The 21,988-nt window shown below is 42.0% G+C and overlaps 1 protein-coding gene across 4 annotated transcripts in view; it reads right to left on the reverse strand.

Moving 5' to 3' along the window:
• PCYT1B (phosphate cytidylyltransferase 1B, choline) overlaps positions 1-17,396 on the reverse strand; it is a 37,564-nt gene extending 20,168 nt beyond the window's left edge. For all 4 annotated transcript variants that reach the window (XM_056505620.1, XM_056505639.1, XM_056505629.1 and 1 more), the window contains exons 1-3: positions 17,206-17,396; positions 4,486-4,585; positions 3,126-3,242 (exon numbers count right to left, since the gene is read on the reverse strand). In XM_056505620.1, the coding sequence (XP_056361595.1) occupies positions 3,126-3,242; positions 4,486-4,585; positions 17,206-17,307 (319 nt within the window). In that variant the 5' untranslated portion in view covers positions 17,308-17,396. The remainder of the gene's footprint in view (positions 1-3,125; positions 3,243-4,485; positions 4,586-17,205) is intronic.
• Between the last annotated feature and the right edge of the window lie 4,592 nt (positions 17,397-21,988).

Consider the following 21,988-nt stretch of genomic DNA (forward strand, 5'->3'; position numbering starts at 1 on the left):
AAAATGGCTCCACATTCAGTAAAATCAGCATAACCAGGAGTTGATTATTCCTAGATAAATCCATTAAGCACTTAATTATTAGCTTGGCAATTTTTGGAGTGTTTCAGGACTTCCAAGAGTTCTGCTTGGAGTTAGCAGATAAAACTGTATAATAATGAGAGAACCTTCTCTGTCTGGAGCTGCAGCCAGATGCCAAGTAGGATATTGTAAGGCACCTCAGGTTGGGATACTTTACATGCTAAGGTAAATCAATCCCACTCTTAAGTGGGGATTTCATAGGCTGTGATATTTCAGGGACAATGGCCAATGCTTTGAAACCAACCAAAGAACATAGCATGGACAATCACAGAGTGCTCACTAATTTCAGGCATAACAAAATGGTCAAGGCAGGAAAACCATTTGACATCACCTAATCCAAACCCCCTCCACAGTCAGCTGCAGGTTGCTCAGGGCCATGTTCAGTTGGGTTTCCAGAGATGGAGACCTCTCAGCCTCTCTGAGCCTCCACTTCCTGCTTTTTATTTTTATGTAAACAACACTCTAAAAGGTGAATTTGCCAACAAAGCTCAAAATCACAGTGGGACAGTTTCTCATTAAATAAACTCTGACGGAAAACAAGTAATAGAAAACTTTATAGGAATATGTCTCCAAGCTTAGCATTGAGTTCAGCAGGTTTCACAGAAAGAGAAGTAAGACTTGTGTCATGTTCAGATGGAAAGTTGCTGAAGGAAGCTCCAAGGAAAGGACTGGGAGAAGCCATATGCTCTAGTGAAATGAGCAAAGCTGAAGATCCAGAAATCCTGCATCTTTAACTCTGGATGTATCAATACTTTGTCACATTGCTTTTAAAATGAGAAGCAGCAACACCCACATTACCAGAGGACAGGAAAAGTTAGGTATTATCTTTCTACCCACATAACATTGTGTAAAAACCAGTGACCTTCTCCACAACCATCTCTGTCCAACATTACAGCTACAACAGTCATCTGACACCCCACATGGAATAATGTGATACCCTTTTATAGATGGATTGCCAGTGGTTGTCCTTCACCACAGGTCAAACCTGTGCCTTTGGATCATTGTCTGTAAATGTACTTGACAAATGATAAATGCAACATCACCAGTGCCGCAGTGAAGTGTGAGAGCAACCCTACAGCTGCTGCTTCTTTCTAATCTGAAAACATCAACCTATCAGGCAAGGTGCCAGCAAAGATGCAGGCTTTTTTGAGATCTGAAATGGATGTTCTTGCTGTGATGGTCATTAAGGACTTTCAAAATAGGAAAAATGTAGAAAGGCTTAGATAGTCCTGAAACTTGTGCAAAATTCAAAGCCAGATAATAACATATGTATGAATTTCAGCAAGCAAAATGCTACTCTGTCCTATTATGTCAGTTTTGATGCCTGCTGACAAGAAATTTAATGGTGATCAAAGCATTTTCAGGAGAAAGTTCCCTTCAGAGACTGTATCTATATTTATTTACAGCCTATATGACATCTTTAGGCTATCCTCTCCTGGAAGAAAATGTCTACCAAAATTATTGGGAAATAGTAATTTTTGCTTGAATTGTGAAGAAAGGTTTGATTTCATTTTCTGATTACTATTTGTTCATATACAGTACAGCACAATATCTTTCCTTGTACTTCTTTTGAATCTGTCATCTTGCTCTAATGACTGACTTGGGAAGGTATAAATGTCCATTTTAAAAAGAAAAGTGATCTTAGGTCCAAATAATTGTCTTCACAAGAAGAAATAGAAGGTGTTGGTTGTGATGCCCACAAAGACATATGACACCGGTGCTTTTGCAACACAAATTGTATGTGGGTGTGGGAAGGTGTTCATTTTTTAAACAAACTAACACACAGGGCCTTGCTGAGAGAAGATGCTAATGAGTGCTGGCTAATTTGTCCTTCACACCAAAAATAAGGGCAAAATTAATCTATGCATGAGTTTCAAAGAAGCCAGGCTTTTGCCCCAAAGCTCCTTCTCTTATCTGGGGCAACCCTTAATCCTTTAAAAATAACAACAAGATGTACATAACTTCCTTTTTTTTTAAACCTCACAGTCCTGTGCCTCCACTTGCTTCTTCTGCAAGTGGCTCAGCAGGAGACCAGAGAATCCTTAATGTTTTCTTCCTAACATAGGACTTGTCCTTTACCTCACTGGAAGCTCCATAGGAACTGCCACATTTCATACACTTGAGTAAAACTAAAAAACATGCTTATAAAGAGATTTTGATTTTCCTCTGTGTTGGGTCTTTTCCCCCCCACCTCAACTGTTTGGGACAAATATACAAAATAATGCACCTCATAGTACCTGAAGGCTGCAACATGTTCACTGTAAAGCATTTGAGCAGCTGAATGAAGGTTGCTGTGAAATGTTTCTGCAAGGAATATCTCAGCCCAGGAGGTGCAAGGAAAATGGAACCAAACTGCACATTTATGAGGTTTTATGGGAGCAGGGCTTGCACAGCCATCTAGGTAGAAAAGAGCCACCCTCCAGTGGCTCCTCTGGCACAGGCCAACTGCTGAACAGCTGTTAGCCAGGCACAGCAAGAAAAGAAGATATTCATACCAAAAAAGAAAAATTAAGAAAGCAACCTGCCTGGGGACACCTGTGAACTGGAATTACATTTCCACTCATGACCTACATTTGGGTCTTCAATGACAATAGGCCAGACTTAGCTTCTGTGATGATGCCGAAGGCTGGGTCTAGACCTGGTAGGCAGAGTTTATGGTCTGTGCCTAGTGGGCAAAGGGACCAATTAGCCAGAAATAAATAATGGTTGTTCTCATTCACTCATCTCCATCTTTGAACAATTTTGAGCAAATAACTGAAAAAGGTAAATTATTCATATGGAGCTATTTTAAGCTCAGAGCCATGCAGGCACCTGCTTTAACTAGAATGGGAATTGTGCCTGTGCTGCTGAGGGCAGAATTTGACTTTTACTTTAATTGATGCAATTTTAAGATGTAATTCAAGGCAAATCACCTATAGAAAGCCCCTGAGTGAAAGCAGCATTCAGTCGTAGCGTACAAACAGCTGGGGGTGGGAGCACAGCAATAACTCTCTGATAGTGAAGCACAGAAACAAAAAATCCAGTGCAATAAATAACTCTGATCTTACCTCCTACTAATAAGTAGCTATTTGGGAATAGAGTTTTGGCTTGCATAAGAGCTCTAGCATGGCCGGCGTGGAAGAGGTCAAATATTCCATCTGCATACACTCTGACAGGTCTGTCAACTGTGGAGAAAGAAACACAACTGTGATTTTTCAGATCCCAAACGAGTTGCACTTAATTCTAGTGGATGGCATTTTGTCCCCAGATCAGATGATTGCAGAGATTTAGCCCAGTTCTGATATTCAAAAGCATCACAGGTGAACCTGCAGTTTTTGATACTACACATCACTTGTTCTTTGTACTCTCTGCTGTTTTCCCTCAGACTTACCCTATTTATTATCATCCATCATCCCCATATTCTAATTTAGCAAAAATGTCATCCTCCTGCCTCATTCAGAGTTCCACCATATGTCTTGTTCTCTTTTCTCTGCCTTTCTAATCAGATATACCTCATGGATTTTTTCCTATCATCTCCCTTCCCTCCTCTCTTTCCTTGACTTTTTCCACAGCTTACTGCTGTAAAAATCTATTGCTCTTTTAAGTAAAAATTTTACTTCACTTTTTCCTGACTTTCCCTAAGTTCTTCTTTCTAATGAGCCTATAACTTCTTTTTCTTATGCCATCACTCTTATAACTCTTCCTGTACAGCATCTTCAGCAGCAGCCTACAGGCTTGCCTTTTCAAATGACATGCTTTGCCACGTCCAAGCAAAACTACAGCGGAGATTAAAGCAACAGAGCTCAAACCTCCATGGACTATGTTTTAGTGTCAGCAGAGAGATGTCTCTGCAGTCAGGATACCCAAGGGTCCATGGGAGAACACTGTTCCTTGCACAGCTGTAGAATAAGTAAACAGATACTTTTTAAAAATAACCTCTTGAAATATGGCGGGGATGAAGGATACATTTTGGACTTCATGTGAAATCAGCCTGCTTCCCCAGTCCAAATGCCCAGATAAAGAAATTGGCAAGTAACCTTTAAGGCCACTGAAGGTCCGATGTGATCAACAGGAATATCAGTGAAAGAAGATTTTCCAGCATACAGAGGCAGTATGAGATGAGAATCCAGAAGATAGCTACCACATAAAACAATTTTCAGGTTGGCTGGAGTGGGCTAGCAAGCCTTCCTTCCAACCAAGATCCACAAAAACACCAAACTCTAAATGTTTTCTCTTGCTATTTCTCTAATAGAACATAATAGCTCTGTAGTTGCTGGTTTCTTCTTCATTACTTGACAGCACCAGACATTAGACTTTTGCTTTCACTTTTGAGTAGAAGGCACAAGTCAGCATTAACTGATGTTTGTATGGAAAAAGCAGTCCTTTGGGAGAGCTCACGATCCTGTGGATGTAGCTCTCTCCACATACCTGGTGTTCCCAGGCGGGCTTGTGCAATGGTTAACTTCTCATGGGGTGCTTGGCACTGACAGCTTGTTTCATCTGCAAATGGAGCAGGTGCCGTCAGAGTCTGGAAGGAGGAAAAAGCACAAAGAAAGTAAATTTATTTTCACCACCAAGTAGTTATAGAAGAACCCTTTAATTGTGGCAGAATGCCGTAACCAGACTTCATGCTGGTTTGTTCTCTGGGGATTTTTATTTTCTGGTCACTGCTGAACACACACAATTAACACAAGGTAGAATGGTGAAGAAAATAAAGCTTCTAAAACATGTCATGTAACTGAATTCTTTGTCTCCATTAGAGAAAGTTGGTTATCTTTGAGGTAGATGAAGGCACACAACTTTTCTGTTTGCAGAACAAAGTCAGGTTGGATGGTGTGAGCAGCTTAACCCTTCTCAGTGACTCCAAAGGCCCAAGGAAAAATGTATTCTGATACCTGAAAGTAACAGCTGGAAAAACTAATTGGGACTTAGAAAGCTGCAAATGAGCCATCTCTTAACAAGACCCTCTCCTGCCACTGGCATTAGTAAAGATAATTAGGAGAATAGGTGGTTTTGTTGTGGTTTTAGTCAGAATCTCCTATAATTTTGAGGAGCCATTCAAAACAAAGGCAAGGATGCAACGTTAAATCCCATTTAACAACAGCTGACTGAGCTGCAACTCCTTTCTGGTCTGACACATTCTGTAATAGTACTAAAATACTCTGTGATCAGAGCACCACAAGGGTACTTGCTCTGAGGAGCTTATAACCTAAAGATACATGAGACAGTGTGAGGATGTGTGAAGACTGACGTGGCATTATCTGTCAGGAAATTTGATTACTGAATTTGTATTTTCTGCCCGTGTCTATGTAGGAAGTTATCAGCCATCAGACCCTCAGATATTTATTATCTGCCATATGGTCTGATAGGAAAAAAACATGCTTCTATAGCTTTTGGCTTGAAATCTTTACAAAAACATAGCTGAGTTATGGTTTGCTTTGTTTTTGAGATGAAGTGGTGGTTGAGAAAAGCTGAAGGAAATCTATCACTTTGCCTCCACATTTCACTGGGAGTTCATGGCCGTGCAGCTGTGTTTTTGGCTGGGTTTTGGCAGTGACCATTTGATGTACAGCTCTCAGGCCAGTTTGTGTACCCATGGATTATCATAATAGCATCCCTTTTTGCCTTCACACTGTTTTCACAGATTTTTGATGCTGAATGATTAATCACTGAGCATTTAGCATTCTTTAGCATCCCTGAGACATTTTAGGGCATGTTATGCCTAATTGCTGCTGATCTCTGGGCTCACTGGTTTGTTGTGTGGAAAGCTCAGAGGACAGTAGTGAAACAAAAAAAGACTTAAAGATTCATATCCAGTTCTTTCTGTTGATTTGCTATTCATTTTGTTTACTACAAGTAACGCAGTTTTATGGTTTTTTCCTTTCAATTTTTCTTTTTTTTATTTATTTCCATACTCTCAAATATTAAAGGAAATCATCATCATTAGCATCTTCATGATGAAAATCACAGCATCTCTGCACAGACAAGGTTAAAAATGGAGAAATTATGACCAAGCCCAAGTTTCTGTCTGGGTTTCATAGAGGGGAAGTGTTCATCAGGCCACCCACGCTGCACAGTGTAGAACATTACACATAATCATACACTGCCAGCTCTTTCCTTTATTTTCTAAATACTGTCTTTTTGCTTCTGGCTTTGCTATTGCTGGGTGCTAATCTGTCTTTTTATCTCCAAGCAAGGTCAAGTTACACAGCAGCCCATACAGCCTGGTTCCTGCTGAGATAAAGAGGAAGGCAGAAATGTTAAAACAATAATGGCTATGGTCTGAGGCCTGCAACTGGTAATCAGCTCCTAGCTTGGCAGAGGTTGTTTCCTTGGAGGTTATTTGAAGAAAATAGGTCTGGTTTGCAGGAAGATATCTCTTTTTCCCCCCAGGCAAACACAGTGGTGTTTTTCATCCATGTAACCACCTTTGCAACACTGAGATTTTTCTTTCAGTCTCTGCTTGCTCAGTGAAGAACAACCTCTATTAGCTTCCCATCAGTCCAGCTTTTGTAAATGTTTGTCATTAAAGCTCAGTTTACAGATCAGGGCTTAGAACCAGACCTGTCAATATTCCCTTTACTCTCTTACCTCTCAGTTACTGGATATGAAAATACATCAAATGCAATAGATTAAAATCAACCATATTCTGTCAAAGCCACACAGAGAAAAGCATAAACACCATATGCTGACAGATCAAAGGAAATCTATAGTAATAGCTTCCAAATGACTACTCACTACTATTTTCTTTTATCTGTCCTAGAAAAATTATTGCTAAGCTTAACAAAAACATGAGTAAAATGAGACCATTTGGTTTGTATATAAGCTCATAAGAAAAAAATTGTCAAGAAATTATTAAAACCGAAAAATAATTTATCAAATCTTTTCAGTTTGTATATAATTACTTCTATTCTTTCCAGTTTCTTGACAGTAATAATTAGAATTGTGAGAAAACAGCAAGTAATTAATATAGCAGCTTTTTCATTTTGGTTAATCCACTGAAGTTTTTTTGGAAGTTTACTATAGTTTTGCCAACAATCAGATGGTTAGACAAAGACTTTGTACTTCTGTCTTTCCCTGAGAGATTTTTCCCTTCATCTCTGCCTTCCTTATATTCTAGGCATTTACATTTTGCAATTACATTTGCATTGCATTGCACAAAATTACATTGCATTCACATTTTACATTAGTCAAGCAAGTGAAATTAGCCTTGTATTTTGGACCAAGGTAAGCTCCTGAGACCTGCACCATCCTGTAGTAATATGTGAGAGAAAGCTTATCCCATGTCACAAATGGAGAAGTCATTGTAATACTAGGACTTATTAAGGATATTCACTTCAGAAGACAATAAAAAGCTCTTGCAATAAGAGTCCTGTTTCCTGGAAATGAAAACACAGCATTCAGTAAAATGAAAGTATGGGAAACCATCATTTTTAGTAACCCTTGCATTAGAAGCTGTTCATTCTATGAGAAGTTTAAATACTGTCTTACTTGCTTTCTAGGAAATTTGCAAAAGAACTGAATGGTGTTCAATAAGCTTCAGGACATTAAAAGACAGAAGGTAGATAATGGGGCTCTCTCAGCAAGCACCTCACAGCTCCATATGCACCAGCAACATCTTTGTAACCCACAGCTCTATTTGGTGAGACAGCAGCCCAGAGAAGAGAGCACAGTCTGGTCAGTAGCCCTGAGCTGGTTCTGGGGCCACGACATTTCATGAAGAAACCCTACACGACAGCTAGAAGCACCTTATTTTCATCTTGATGCTGCCTTTTATTATCACTCTTTACAGTCTCTTAGGTTACCGTAGCCATTTAACTTAGCTCCTAGGCATAAGATAAACACTCATGTTTCTGTTTCTAGTGATTAAAAAGAAAGTAGTTGAGGATTTGTAGAGTCCTACCAGTGAAATAACAGGTCAAGAACACAGGCACACCCACACCTTCTCTTTTGTTTACAGCCTGTTGTGTTGTTGTTTGCTTGCTTTCTGTATGTTTGATAGTTGGGCTGGGTTTTTTACACAGCAGCAAGGAAGACAGAAACATTCTTTTAAGCAGGCAAATGTAGATCCATCCCACCCATAGTGCACCTGCCTTTGTAACTCTGCCTGCAGGGTGACTGTAGGAAACACAGCTAATGGAAGGAGCTACTGTTTTTTTTCTTAAATTCAAGCAACAATACCTTCTCTCCTCCTCTTGGTAAAGTTGTATTGTCATCTAAGATTTTGCCATCCACAAAGGTCAATGAAATTCAGATCATGAACCAGTACAGCTACAGAAGAAACACTTGATAAAGCAGGCTGGGCCTGTGCTTATGAAAAAATTAAACTAGAAGGGAAATTCTGTGGGAGGTCTGATGCTGTAGGCACCTTTTGTCTCAGAGGCAGTATTAGATAAGTGATTTCACTGGAACAAATCATGTGGATAAGGTCTACTCATATGAGGAACAATTATTTTGGCAACTTGCTCCTGATGTTGAGAAACAATAATTACAAAGCAGGAAACACTGACATCAGTTTCAAGGAATATTTAAGAAAAAAAACCTATCAAAACTATTGCAAAGTTAATATGTGCCAAGTTTCTGAGGCATGAACGCTTTTTGTAATTTGTTGTTAAGGACTACCAAGGTCTTCTCTTAGAGATTCAGGGAGCGGACATTGACAAAAAGGAAAACCATGTGGTCTCCTACCTATTTGGGTCAGTAACCTTGACCCAAATAGGTAAATGTATGAGCATTTAGGTTGTCATTGAATGCTACTGGTGGTTGTCTTCTGGTAAACTTTTTACAAACAGTTCAAATATCAATGCCAGTATCAAAAAAAGTCTAGCCTGTTGTCTCACAGTTCTGCTGACCCAGGGAGGTGGATGTAAACTAAAAATATGGCAAACTAACCTTATAAGAACAGTAACTTCAGCATTCTGTTTGCAAGCATTTCAAATTACCTTTGTTACTCCTTCTGGGCTTTACCTTCAATCAAATATACTTTGCTCACCATTAGTATTAAGGCTAATAATTATTAAGTACAAGACAACTACAAATTGAAGATACTGCAGAAGAAAAGCAGCTTCCACTACCTTTTCAAGAAGCATAATCATTTATATATGCAGAGATTCATAGACTATGAAACTAGAGCAACTATTATGTAATCAAGTCTAATATTTGCAAAAGGCCAAATAATTTTGTGACAAGATTCCTGCATGACAGCCATGACTTTTGACTGAACCGTAACACATTACTCAGAAAACAAAATCATCCTAGAGGTAGGATAGGCCCCAGGTCAAGCAGAGTTCAAGTGAAAGAGTTGTCAATGAAGCGCCTCAACCTCCATGAACACCAGCTGGAAGTGAAATGCAACCCTTGGCAACTCATCCACCTGAGCCTGCTCCTCTGGTACGGCTGGAAGGAGCTCTGCATGACAGTGGCCAGGCAGGACTCACTGAAAGCAGGGCACTGTGCAGCCCATGGAACCTGTTCTCTGGTCCTGATGGCTACAGACAGGAAAGCTACCCGATATCCCAGCACTGAGGAGTGATACATAGTATTCCTGGGTGAAGAAGCTCGTGGCTCCTTCGAAGGGGCACCGGTTGCCACTCATCAGCCTGCAGCCACCATCACCAAGAACCAAATTTGCAACTCAATGCCCAGAGGCAAGTGCTTGCTGGCCCAGGAGTAGTGCTGAAGGTTGCCCATGGCCAACAGACCAAAAATCTGTAACCACTGCTCTAATTGAGCAGTGTTTTATTGATCAATTCAGTGGTGATAACACCAGCTCCTGTGTTTTGAACATCTCTTACGTGTTTCATTTACTTGTACATTACTGTATAGCATCACAGAATCATGAAGGTTGGAAAAGAGCTTTAAGACCATCCAGTCCAAATGTCAACCCAGCACTAGCACTGTAACCCCAACACCACCAAAACACATCACCCAGCGCCAGACCCAGATGCCTCTTGAGCACCTCCAGGGATGCTGACTCCACATATCCCATGGCAACCTATTCCAATGTCTGACTACTCTAACACTGAAAAAAAAATTCTGATATCTAATCTGAATCTCCTCTGTCTCAGCTTAAGGCCATTTCCTCTGGTCCACTCATTGCAGGCACAGCAGAAGAGACCAGCTCCCACCTCACTACACCCTCCTTTGAGGCAGCTGTAGAGAGCAATGAGCTTCTGTCTGAGCCTTGGCAAGACTACACAAATCCAGCTCCCTCAACCATTCCTCACAGGACACGTTTCAAACCCTTCACAACCCTTGCTGCCCTTCTCTGGATACACTCCAGCACTCCAGTATCCTTTTTGAAGTGAGGGGCACAGAACTGGACACAGTACTTGAGGTGTGGCCTCACCAGTGTTGAGTGAGGGTGACAATCACTGCCCTGGTCCTGCTGGCCACACTGTTGCTGATACAGGCTAGGTGCCATTGAATTTCTTAGCCACCTGGCTCATGGTCAGCTGGCTGGTGACCAGCAACCCCAGGTTCCTTTCTGCTGGACAGCTCTCAAGCAACTCCTCCCCCAGCCTGTAATGTTGCATGGGGTTGTTGTGACCCAAGGGCAGGACAGGGTACTTTCCCTTATTGAGCTCCTGCAACTGTCCTCAGCCCATTAATGAGTCTGTCCAGATCTCTCTGTAGATCCTTCTACCCTCAAGCAGATCAACACTCCCACCCCACTTAGTGTCATCTGCAAATTCACCTGATAGATGGCTAAAAGAAACAAACTTTGCTTTAACACAGGCAAGGGTTAATCCTCTGAAAGCAACTCTATATCAGTTATATACAGTTATATATCACCTCAGCTAAACTATGGGGTGAATTTGGCCAAATAATCAATCTCTACTTGTACTTCTTTACAGAGATACATTACATTTATCAATTATTTCATGTTGGACATAGGACAGCATTTCGTATAAAACATTACTCAGAAACAGAGCTATGAAGAAGCAAAAAAATCCCCAACCTTTTTTTCCTCCTGCACAGGAGATACATATTCTGCAATCCCTCAGCTGTCAGCAGAAAAACTCTGGGAAGATCAATTTTCCCATAGGGAGGGCGATGGGCTTCTTTACAAGATCCCTGATTCATCCAGTGCATTTCTCAAGAGGTTTACACCTTATACCATCTGTTTATATGTGTGTAAAACAGGAAAGCAGATTACATGGAAACAAATGACACACTAGGATAGACAGTTATGGCTGTATTCAATGTTTGTGCAGGATTGTGGATGTGTGAATATATACTACACATATTCTTGCCTGTGTAGTCAGTATTCGCCTCCTAATTTTGTATTTCTTCTGCTCCATATCCACATATGTGCCGAGTTGTTTTTATATTTTATACATATGTTATGTTATAATGTTTCTATGTTCCTGAGGAGGGAGCAGAGAAAATCTATTTACAATGTTTTTCCACTCCTTTTTAAAGATATGATACAAACCTTTGTAGTAGTGGCAACAGCATAGTTTAAGAAGTTGGTAATATTCTCCTAATAAAACCTGTTTCTAAAATACAGTGCATTTGCAAGCATAGAATGCAATATATAGAATGCAATGTTTTCTCCCTGTGTTTATGGGTCATTTCTGATTCCTGAAAAGACATCTCTGGTTCTGTGTATCTGACAAATATGTATTGCAATGAGTTTTTGCAGAAACTGTATGTCCTGGGGTGACATTTTAGAACATATATATGCTGCATGTCTTTTGATGCAAGAAGGGGAAATCTAACCAGATTTTTCATGTCTTTGGGCAATTTACTTTTTTTTAAGTGCAGCAAAAATTGCTGCACGTCCCCAAGCACAAACCTTACTTGGCACGTTTTTATGGGTTTGTGGTTTTATATAGTAGCCAACATTGATGAAAATGAAAATTAATTCAGAACAAAACCTGAACTTCTAAAAGACCAAATAAATATTTGGGCAAATAAAGTAACTTTGGGTTCCTTAAATATAAGGCTATTTACATATTTATTGATGCTTAATTCCACACTGAAGTAAACAGATGGCAGACCCCCTGTCATAACATCACGTGAGAGAGAAACAGATGCATGAGATACTTTTTAACCAAAATAACCCCCCCCACATTAATCATTGGCTCCTCTGATTAAAATTGCCTTCCAGTGATATAGGAAAGATGAATATGAAGATCTGTGAAAGCTCATGGAAATAAAATACTGAAATGATTCCAGGGCTTGCATCAGAACCTCTTAAAACATTGTCTGTAAATATGAAGGGATTAAAATACAGGAATCCAAGGCATGCACACTTTCCTTGCAATTATTTCAAATTCTGTGTTTGAATTTATTGCTTAACAGCAGCAACAAGAAATTGTCTAAAGAAGCAGAGTGACTCCTCGAACCATTATACAGCTCCAGTGTGTGCAAACACTAAAATGTTCTCCTCTACTCTTCAACAAAATAAAAAAAAAACAAGTGTTCTCCAAATGTACTTGAATAACTGGAGAAAAAATGAATTAATGTACTCTCATTTTTTATTAAAAAATCAAGAAAATAAACAAAATGGCTAAATACCAGATACCTAAAATTATGTGAGATCTATCATATTCAATTGTACTTGAGTCTCATTCTCCAACTACAGTAGATTCAGTGCCCCAAGATACTTAATACCTAACTCCTATTGACCTGTAAAAGCCTGTAGCTTCTGAATCTCACAGCACTACAGAAGTAAATCTGGGTTTTGGAGCAGTGCTGGGATTGCAAGGGTGAACCTCAAATGGCTACGACACTTGCAGTGCCTTGGCAGAACATATTTTATCTACCATATGGATAGACAAAGTATCCAGCTAGTCTGTCCTTGCAATGATGATGGAAAAAAGCCCCCAATAAACTATTTGGGTACTTTCACACAGAGCCCCGACATCACTTTCTGTACAAGAAATGAGATCTGGCCACTGCTTCAGCTACCTGAGAACAGACATCCAAGGGTAGCATGGATGTCACACACCCTTGAACAGCCCAGTATTTCGGGGATAGCACTGCCTAGGGCAGAGCAGAATAAACAAAAAGCACTTACTTGCTTCTTCACATCATCTTAAAGATAGATTCACTTTAAATTAATGAAAACAGCTGCTTAATTCCTCCTTCCTTGCCCTGTAGCCACTGATGTGCCTGTGAGCACAGGCCAAACCAACCACATGCCTACCTATCTACTCCCTCTCCTCCCCTGTAGTTCACCCCAGCTAATTCAGGTGGGTTATCTTACCTGGTTTCTTAAATTAAGTACTGTGATGAAAAGGTATGTTGCATTGCCCTGCATGACAGAGCCATGAAATGCAAGGAAAAGAAGCTCTCAGTGTGTTCAAGGGAAAGATGAAGTACAGTGCCAAGCAGTACATTCTGAAGTTTGTTTCCAAGTAACTTTCAGTGTGTATTTGGGTTTCCTTAATCTGCAGCATTGTCCTTAAAAACAGCCATTGTTTTCTTTTATGAAAGGTATTGCATGGAATTGTCTTCCTGAACAAAGTGTGTTGAAATGCCTGTTTGTTTCTCTCAGGTGAGGATTGGTAATTTTCAAAGGACACACTGGTCCTTCAAGGAGCTACACACATAATGGGACCACAGTCAAACTCTTGATCCCAACTGACATAAATATATTATAAAAAAAATAAGCAACTCATCTCACAAGGTTTTGTATTTCCTCTTTGGTATTTCCTATGGTATTTCTTGGTTAAACTAAGAGCTTTCTTTTTTAGTACTGATGCACATGGGCAAGCCCTGAGGGCAGGGTTCCCAGGCTGAGATCCACAGCCCAGCAGCACTCTGCAGCTTACTGAAAGTTATCCGGGGACAACTGCCATACCATCAATGTGTGGCATGATATGACCAGGGGTCATGTTTATCCCAAACAGTGAAGGCCCCCATGACCAAACCATGGGTATTCCCATGGTTAAAAATATGAATGGGACCGCAGTAGATGAGAAAGTGACCTAACACTATAGTTTGGTCCAGATAAGAAAAGAGATAAATGCAAAAGGATGCAAACCAAGATTGAAGAAATGCTATTTGTGAGGGTTTTTTCTTGACTACAAAACTCCTAAAATCACCACAGTGGATAAAACCTGTGACTCTGAAGGGTTTATTTCTCTGTTGTGTATTGAGACCAAGATACATGGGTTCACTCAGAGAGACATTTTCCTGGCATTAAGATACATGGAAGTTGAGAATATAAAGAAGGCAAAGATTAAGTCAGAGATGGAGCAGAGGAATTGACTGAAGCAACACAAATGCTCATTAATACTTCAGCTGGTTAAGAAAACACACAGAGTGTATTGGGAAAAAAATAATGGCAATTTATAATTACAACAGTACCAGGCACTGGAAAACATCAGGTTTCAATACACATTGAAACTTTCCCTAGAATTGCCTTCAATGTCCTCTGATTTCCTGATCTTTGAAGGACACAGGTTCTTTAGTCCTAATGTGACAGCTCCTGACAAGCTAGCAGACTTCATAGCTTAAAATCAGAGGTCTAATGGCAGATATCCATTTAAAATATTCACAGTTTTAAGGCTTTAAAGAAATAAATCCTGTTTCAATTAAAAGTACGACAACAGTTTCAGAAAAGAACCAACTCCTTTTCACCTTCTAAAATTTGAGGCAATTTCTCAAGCAAAACTTCTTCCTACAACTTAGCCTTATATAACCTGAAAGCCCAGATAATTAATTTTAGACATGTGTGAGAACTAATGAACAGCATTAAAAAATCATCTGTAAATATCACAAACTTGCTACCAGTCATATCATTCTGAGGTACCAAAGCCATCTGAGGTCCAAACAATACTAAAATGTTACCTGAGACACCCTCTTCCCTTTACACTAATAATCTAGGTGACAAGGTTACTGGCCCACCACTGCACATGCTGCCTTTGAAGGATGAGATCAGACCAAGTACTGAAGATCTTAAAAAAGATCTCACAGGAACTTGATGACCATGTTATTAGGCCGTTTGTCAAGGGGTGATTCACTTTAACTCTTCAGCATACCTGCCCTTAATTTTTCTCACTTCAGACACTGCTTCACTACACTTGTTTGCCTCACTCCCTTTGCTCTTGAGTTTGGTGTGTTGCATTATACTTCACCAGATAACTTTTTTTTTAGCCTGAAGATAACACAGATCTGATGACTGTTGATGTATCACTTCATGAGGGCACACTTTCCACAAATACTTATTTAAAATGTCTCCGTTGTTCATTATTGGTAGTTAGGAAGATCTAAAACATTGTAATGAATTCCTGTTTCATTCCTGCACTCTGTCACCTTAATTTCCACAGAAATTATACCAGAATGCATGATACTGTAAATACTGGTATCATATTGTCACTCCTTTCTTTAAAATCTCTTAAAATGTCAGACTACACAGAGTAATATATTCAAACAGGTTGTTATATCTGAGCTTTTGTCAGAGAAATCTTAGACAGCTGTTGTAATTCGGTATCTGAGGTATAAGAAATTAAATCAGCCTACCCTGTAACTTCCTTCCTGCTAGTCCCCAGTTCATGTCCCCTTTCCGGTCCTGTGACCTTGTACCCACCGAGGGTCGGGTATGCTGATCCTAGCCCCTCTGTGTCCTCATCCCATTGGCAGCCAGCCAAAGCCACTCCCATTCCCTTCTCCTGAATACCTGGTTCGGAGAGAGATTCTCCCTCTTTCCGGCCACACCATCGCCCTGGAATAAACTGAGATTGAAAGAGCCTCTTTTGTATCCTTCTCCATCCATGCTGCGATACTTTGTCTGATCTTTAGTAATTAGGAAAAAGACACAGTGTATAGCGGCAGACAGCCTGTACCAACACACTGCAGTAACTACACCTGAGCTAACTTTTCCTATTAAAACAGCTCCAAAAGCTTTCCATGAACAAGTTAACAGACTTCTTTAAAGCTGAATCTAATTATAACATGAGCAAGAAGAAAACATTAATTTAGGTCAGCTCCAATGACTGTTGCTATTTCTTGTCATATCAGAACAACGTCTCAACTATAGTATTGAATTTAATTACTGTAGTTTGATGTTTAAATATGTTTTAATTAGCACCGCGACTGAATTCTGGTGTTAAATTATCTAATTTCCAGGACTAAACTGTTGCATACATCACGCATTTTCACATCTTGACACTGCCTCCACAATTCTGTGATTGCATATAAATTAACTTTCTACCACCTTGCCAATGGTGTATACCATGCTGGGGTAAGGAGAGATCTTTCCTGGTGGGAATAATAACAGATTTAAATAAGAAGCAAAGAAACACTCAAAACATTCCAAATGAGCACATGAAAAGAAGGACAGCTCTCAGAACCTCTACTCTTGGAGTACAGCAGCCTTGTAAAGTTGCTTCACGGTCTGAGGGAGTCTTTGAGCAAAGAACATCAGAGGAGTTATTTTAAGTACCACCCTCTCGGCCCTCCCTCATTCTCCTGTCCCCCCAAAAACCGCAGCTCTCCGAAACTCTCTTCTTCGTTACACATCCCGAACCAAACGGGCAATTCCTCACCGGACTCTGAAAGTTGAGAAAAGCGGGATTCGCCATTCCTGGGCACAGTAACCCGACCAAGAGCCGGCCCGCAGGGCAGAGCGGGGCCGGGTGGTCACTGAGGAGCCGCCGGGGGCTGCCATTCCCGGCGGGAGCGGCACCGGGAGAGGCTGGCACCGGCCATCGCTCCCCGCCGCCGGCCCCTTGGAGCGCGGGCTGCTCCTCTGCATTCACTACTGTGTTCCCACAGGAAGCTTTTTAGACGGTAACACGGCTTGGCCACCACACGCCTCCCGCGGCCGCTCCCGCCACCCGCACACATGCAGCATCAGCGCCGGTGCCGGGCGCGCCCGGACCCGTCGGGAGCGCGGGGGAACCGGGTTTTTAACGGGTGGACCAGGAATCCTGCCCGGCTGTCACCGCACTGCCCCGAGTTCCGGCACGGCACGGCACGGCACGGCAAGGCACGGCACAGCAAGGCAAGGCAAGGCACGGCACGGCAAGGCAAGGCAAGGCACAGCCCACCTCTTCGCAGCCTTTTCACTGGCATTGCACAAAGGAACCCGCAGTGACCCCGCACCGGCGGCCCGGCGGCTCCCTCCCTCCCACCGGCCCCGCAGCAACCGGGGCAGCTCCAGCGGGCGGGCCGCGGCCGGGCCCGACTCACCAGGCGCGGCTGTGGACAGGTGTGTTCCAGCTCCTCCATGGTATCGGAGGGGGATTTGGGGATGCCCGTTCCTGACTCAGCACCGGCCGCACGCACTGGCATGGCCGCCGCCCGGGCCCGCCCGGCGCGGGGGGTCTCCCCGGGAGCCGCCCGGGGGCTCGGCCGCTCGCGTCGCCACGGCAACCGGCGGGCCCCGCCCCGCTCCGCGCGCGGGGGGCGGGGCCGAACATTGGCATGCGGGCTCCTGGTTGGCTGCTGCCCCGCCGCGCCACCGCGCGCTGCCCACGGCGGCTCCGCGGGCGGGCCCCGCCCCCGCCAGTCCCAGGCGGCCGGAATGGGCCGGGCTGGACGGGACCGCGGGGGTCAGCGGCTCCGAACCCCGGCTCGAGCAGGGCCGTCCCACAGCGCCGGGCACTGGAGCGCGAGAAGGTTCTTGAACATCTCCAGGGAGGGAGACTGCACAACTTCTCTGGGCAGTCTGTTCCACTGACCGGTCACCTGCACGGTGAAGAAGTTCTTCCTCATGTTGAGGGAGAACTTCCTGTGCATCAGTTTCTGCCCGTTGCTTCTTGTCGTAAGCTCGGCAACCCCGAGAGGAGCCTCGAGAAGGCTCCGTCCTCTTGGCACAACCCTCTTTACACATGTATACACATTCATTAATGAGATTCCTTCTCAGTCTTCTCTTGTAGACGCTGAACAGGCCCAACTTCCTCAGCTTTTCCTTGTGAGAGAGGTGCTCCGGTCCCTTAACCATATTTGTTGCCATGCACTGGACCCACTCCAGGATCTCCATGTCTTTCTTGTCCTGAGGAGCCCAGAACTGGACACAGCACTCCAGATACACTCATCTCTCCAGGGCTGAGTGGAGGGGCAGGATCTGCCCTGCTGGCAATGCCTTCCCTAATGCACCCCAGGATCCCACGGCCCCTCCTGGCCCCCAGGGGCACAGCTGGCCCAAGCCCCGGACCGTGTTCGAGCACGGCAGGCGCGCTCGTTGCCGGAGCCTTCGGGAGGCACCGGGAGCCGCATCGCTGTGCCCGCCCCGACCCCGGGGGTCCCGGCACGGCCGGGCCGGGCGGTGCCGGCAGCCCCTCATCCACCCGCGGCGAGGTTGGGCTGGTTCGGAAGCAGCCGAAGGCGGGGCGGTGCTGACCGGACAGCTCCCGCCTGCACCGCCGCGCTGCCCAGAGCCACTGCCCGCTCCTCCCCGGCGAGGAGCCCGGTGCTGGGAGTACCAAATTCTTGGTGCCGAAGAAATTAATTGCCTTTTACTGAAAGCTATTATAACAATTTTGGCAAAAGCGTCGTTCTGTTCTGCCGAGAGATAAAAAGGGAACATGGCTGTAATGGTAGCAGCTTTCTCTAATGATGCCTTAAGTTTTAGCTTTCATATTTTCCACATTCATTACTGTAGAAGTATATAACTCTGAATTTCATATAAAGTGTTACCAAGTTCTCTTCACAGTTTAGTTAGACAAAACAATCCTCTTCCAGCCTGAGAACCAAGGACACTGTTGCAGCTTCAGGCCCAAAAAGTATAAACAACAGTGAATTGAAGAGAGCAATCTGGGAAGATGGGATTTCATAACTTGAAGTTGTAGTTGCACAATTAACCCCAATATGAAAATGGAGCAAAACTTATAAAAGTGTGAAAACATCATCTGGGTGTAGCCTTGGCCAGGCTCTTGTACTGCCCAAGATGTATCTTTTGAAGGCCTTTTTAATAAATACCTACTTTATTCCTTTAACCCTGTCTAGCCTCTGTTCTAGGTAGCCTCTCCAGGCATCACTAAATGCAGCAAAATGCTTCTAATCATAGGCAGATTGAGAGTTCCCAGGCCCTTCACATGGAACCTGACTGACACCTACCCAGCAGCCATGACTACATCTTCGGTTATGCTGTACAGCTGCTTCAACACACACAACAGTAGCTTCTACACTGCTGAAGTGACATTACCATCCTTCTTACTCTAAAATAGCATGAAAATATAACCAAGATAATATAAAGCCAAAAATTTCTAGAACAGAGAGACTCCATTGGCTATTGTTAACCTTGAATCAAAAAGTGAATTTCAATAGTACCTAGCTTCAGTGGGCACTATCAGTGTTATTTTTAAAAATCAGACTTCATCAGAGGACACGAGAATGTAAGGTCATCCAGACCCAAGAGGAGTTATAAGAGAATTGTGCCTCAGGGTCTTTCCCCTTGAGACCCGAAATGTATTTATCTTTTGCACATCTTCAAAGAAAACCAAGTGTAATACAAAAATGTATGAACTAGGTGAAAGGGGAAGGGGTAGATAAGTAAATAAGATGAGATGAGAAAGAAAGTAGAAAGAAAAGAGAATGTCAAAAGAAAAAATGAGTCAGCTGTCAGGAAAAAAGGAAAATACATGTCAAAAAAGTGACTAAGCCAAACTAAGTGAATCTCACAGCTGAATCTTTTGCTTATTAATCCTTTATCAGTGATTCTGCAAGAGCTACTCGCACATTATGGAAAGCATCCTCAAGGGAAATGATTAAAACATGATTAATGCAGCACTCGGCCTGAAATTTGTAGCTCATTTTCTTAGGAAAAATATTTGCAGGAGTGTTATGCTGTTAGAAGAATATTTGGACAGCACAGATGAGCAGTGCTAGGACTGAAGCAGCCAGAGGTAGCAGGCAGCAATTTATAAACCCAACCACATATGCCAGCCCTTCAGAGATTGGTGCTGGTGTCCTGAAGGTGTAGCACCAGGTATTGACATATCCAGGGTGAGTGTCCAGCCCTCCCTGACCAGGCAGGTGCATGGGAATAGAGATGACTGGAAAGCAGGCTTTCTTGAAGCTGGATGATTGCCAATATACTGGAAATGTAAATTCCCTTGCCTTCTATTTCTTTTGAGTATGAAAGGCCAAATTTCATCTTTGCTTTCATGCTGAGAGTGTGCTATTGACTCCAGGTGCATTTTGATTCATCTTCCTTACAGATAGGTTTTTCCATATACATGTAACATTACAGAATGATATCTCTCCTGTGGTAGTGTTATCACCTATCTAAGCTGGGCCAGAATTTCAAAGTGGAAGTGGAATACTTTTCATGCTGCTTATTTAATTTCCATGTCTGGTAAATACTTCATGTATTCTGTCCTTCTGTTTGATGTGCATGAAAAAAAGAATATTGTGTACCTCATTACAAGAGAGAGAAGAAGTTGAAATAATGGCAGAGAGAAGAATGTAGGTTCTGTCCAAATGGAATTTGTGTAAAAATTCAACATATTGGATATCTTAAATAAGGTATCCTAAACTGCATCTTCTAGCTGTTGGGGCTAAATGAGCTTTCAAAAGGCTGGAGTGTGTCTTCTTAACTCTCTAAAAGAAAAAAATACAAATTAGGTTTGATTAGAAAAGCTCAAGAGATGATCTTCTGTGAATCCTTACAAGCCAGCCAGCTTTTAAAAGAACAGTGGAGCAAGAGTCATGGGTGGGGAGGTCCATGCATCTAATTTCTTTTCTGTAACCAATATCCTGTGCCAGGTTGATCATGGTCTCCTGGGCAGCCTGCTGCCGTTTCTTCACAAGTAACAGGGACACATCACCATGGACTTTAATGACTGAGCTCTTTGCAACAGCTGCTTGGGTTGAATAGACATCTGATCCATAAAAATCTTGTCCAAAGGTGTACAAATTGCAGGCAAACAAGCCAGGAAACCATTATCCCAATCCTCCTACCACTAATTTCAAGGTCTGAATTGAATAGGCACAAACAGGGAAAGACCTCAGTTGTTAAGAAGGTTCCGCCTGATATATAGTGGTTTGGGTTTTTTAATACAGAACTTCAATTCTCAAACTGCAATAATTAATTACAAAAGATTTAAAAATACATTTAATGTTACATTTAAATCCTTTCATTTCTCAAACTGAAAATATGATCCCTCTCTGAGCTTCATGGGTCTCAAGAACCAGTTAGCACAGCAGAAGTTGCATTTAAAATGGTCTTTGCCTGAAAGAGGCTGCAAAAGTCTTTTGACTAATAACTGAGTCAAAATGAAGACAAACAGACCCTCACATAATTTCTGTTCAAAAGTCATCAAGAAACTCTGAAAAAAACTCTGTGGTTAAATAGTGTTTGACATCAAAGCCAAGCCTCTACAAGAAAATGTAACAGAGTAAATTACTGAATATTTAACTGATGAGCTTTAATAAATTTTGCTTCAATGGATATATTTAGGATACTGAAGGTTTTAACTGCAAGACTTCGTAAGGTCAACTGCAAGGCTTTAAAATGAAGGAATGGTTTATGCCTGAAGCAGATTTGTTAAAATACTGTTTCTAGGTATGTATATATGTATGCATGAATCCCTGCATTTATGTGTCTCTGTATCTATCAATGTCATATTAATTCTAGACAGGCTAGAATTAATAGTCAAAAACAGCAGAAAAAGATACCTTATTGCTGAGATGATCAATTAGCTAAATCACATATTTTTAGACTGAGATTAAAACCCCACAATGGTTGATATTTTTTCCCTCTTGTGTAGGTGGGAAAAAAATGTAGAGAATGAAAGGTATGAATTAAACTACATCCTTTAGGTTTTCATCACCTCCAACTCCAATCACTTTGCTGCTTCCATGTAAAGTTGGCTGATATTGTAGCTTTAATTTTTAAGATCAGTTCATCATTCTAGTGGAATGCACACTATCCTGTTTATGTCAGAATAGATAAACAATATTTGCTATTTATGAAATAGTCTTATAAGATGTATGCAGATTAAATCCACAAAGTTTTTCTATATGCAAT

This window comes from Oenanthe melanoleuca, chromosome 1 (genome assembly GCF_029582105.1).
Source record: "Oenanthe melanoleuca isolate GR-GAL-2019-014 chromosome 1, OMel1.0, whole genome shotgun sequence".
Classification (NCBI taxonomy): Eukaryota; Metazoa; Chordata; class Aves; order Passeriformes; family Muscicapidae; genus Oenanthe; species Oenanthe melanoleuca.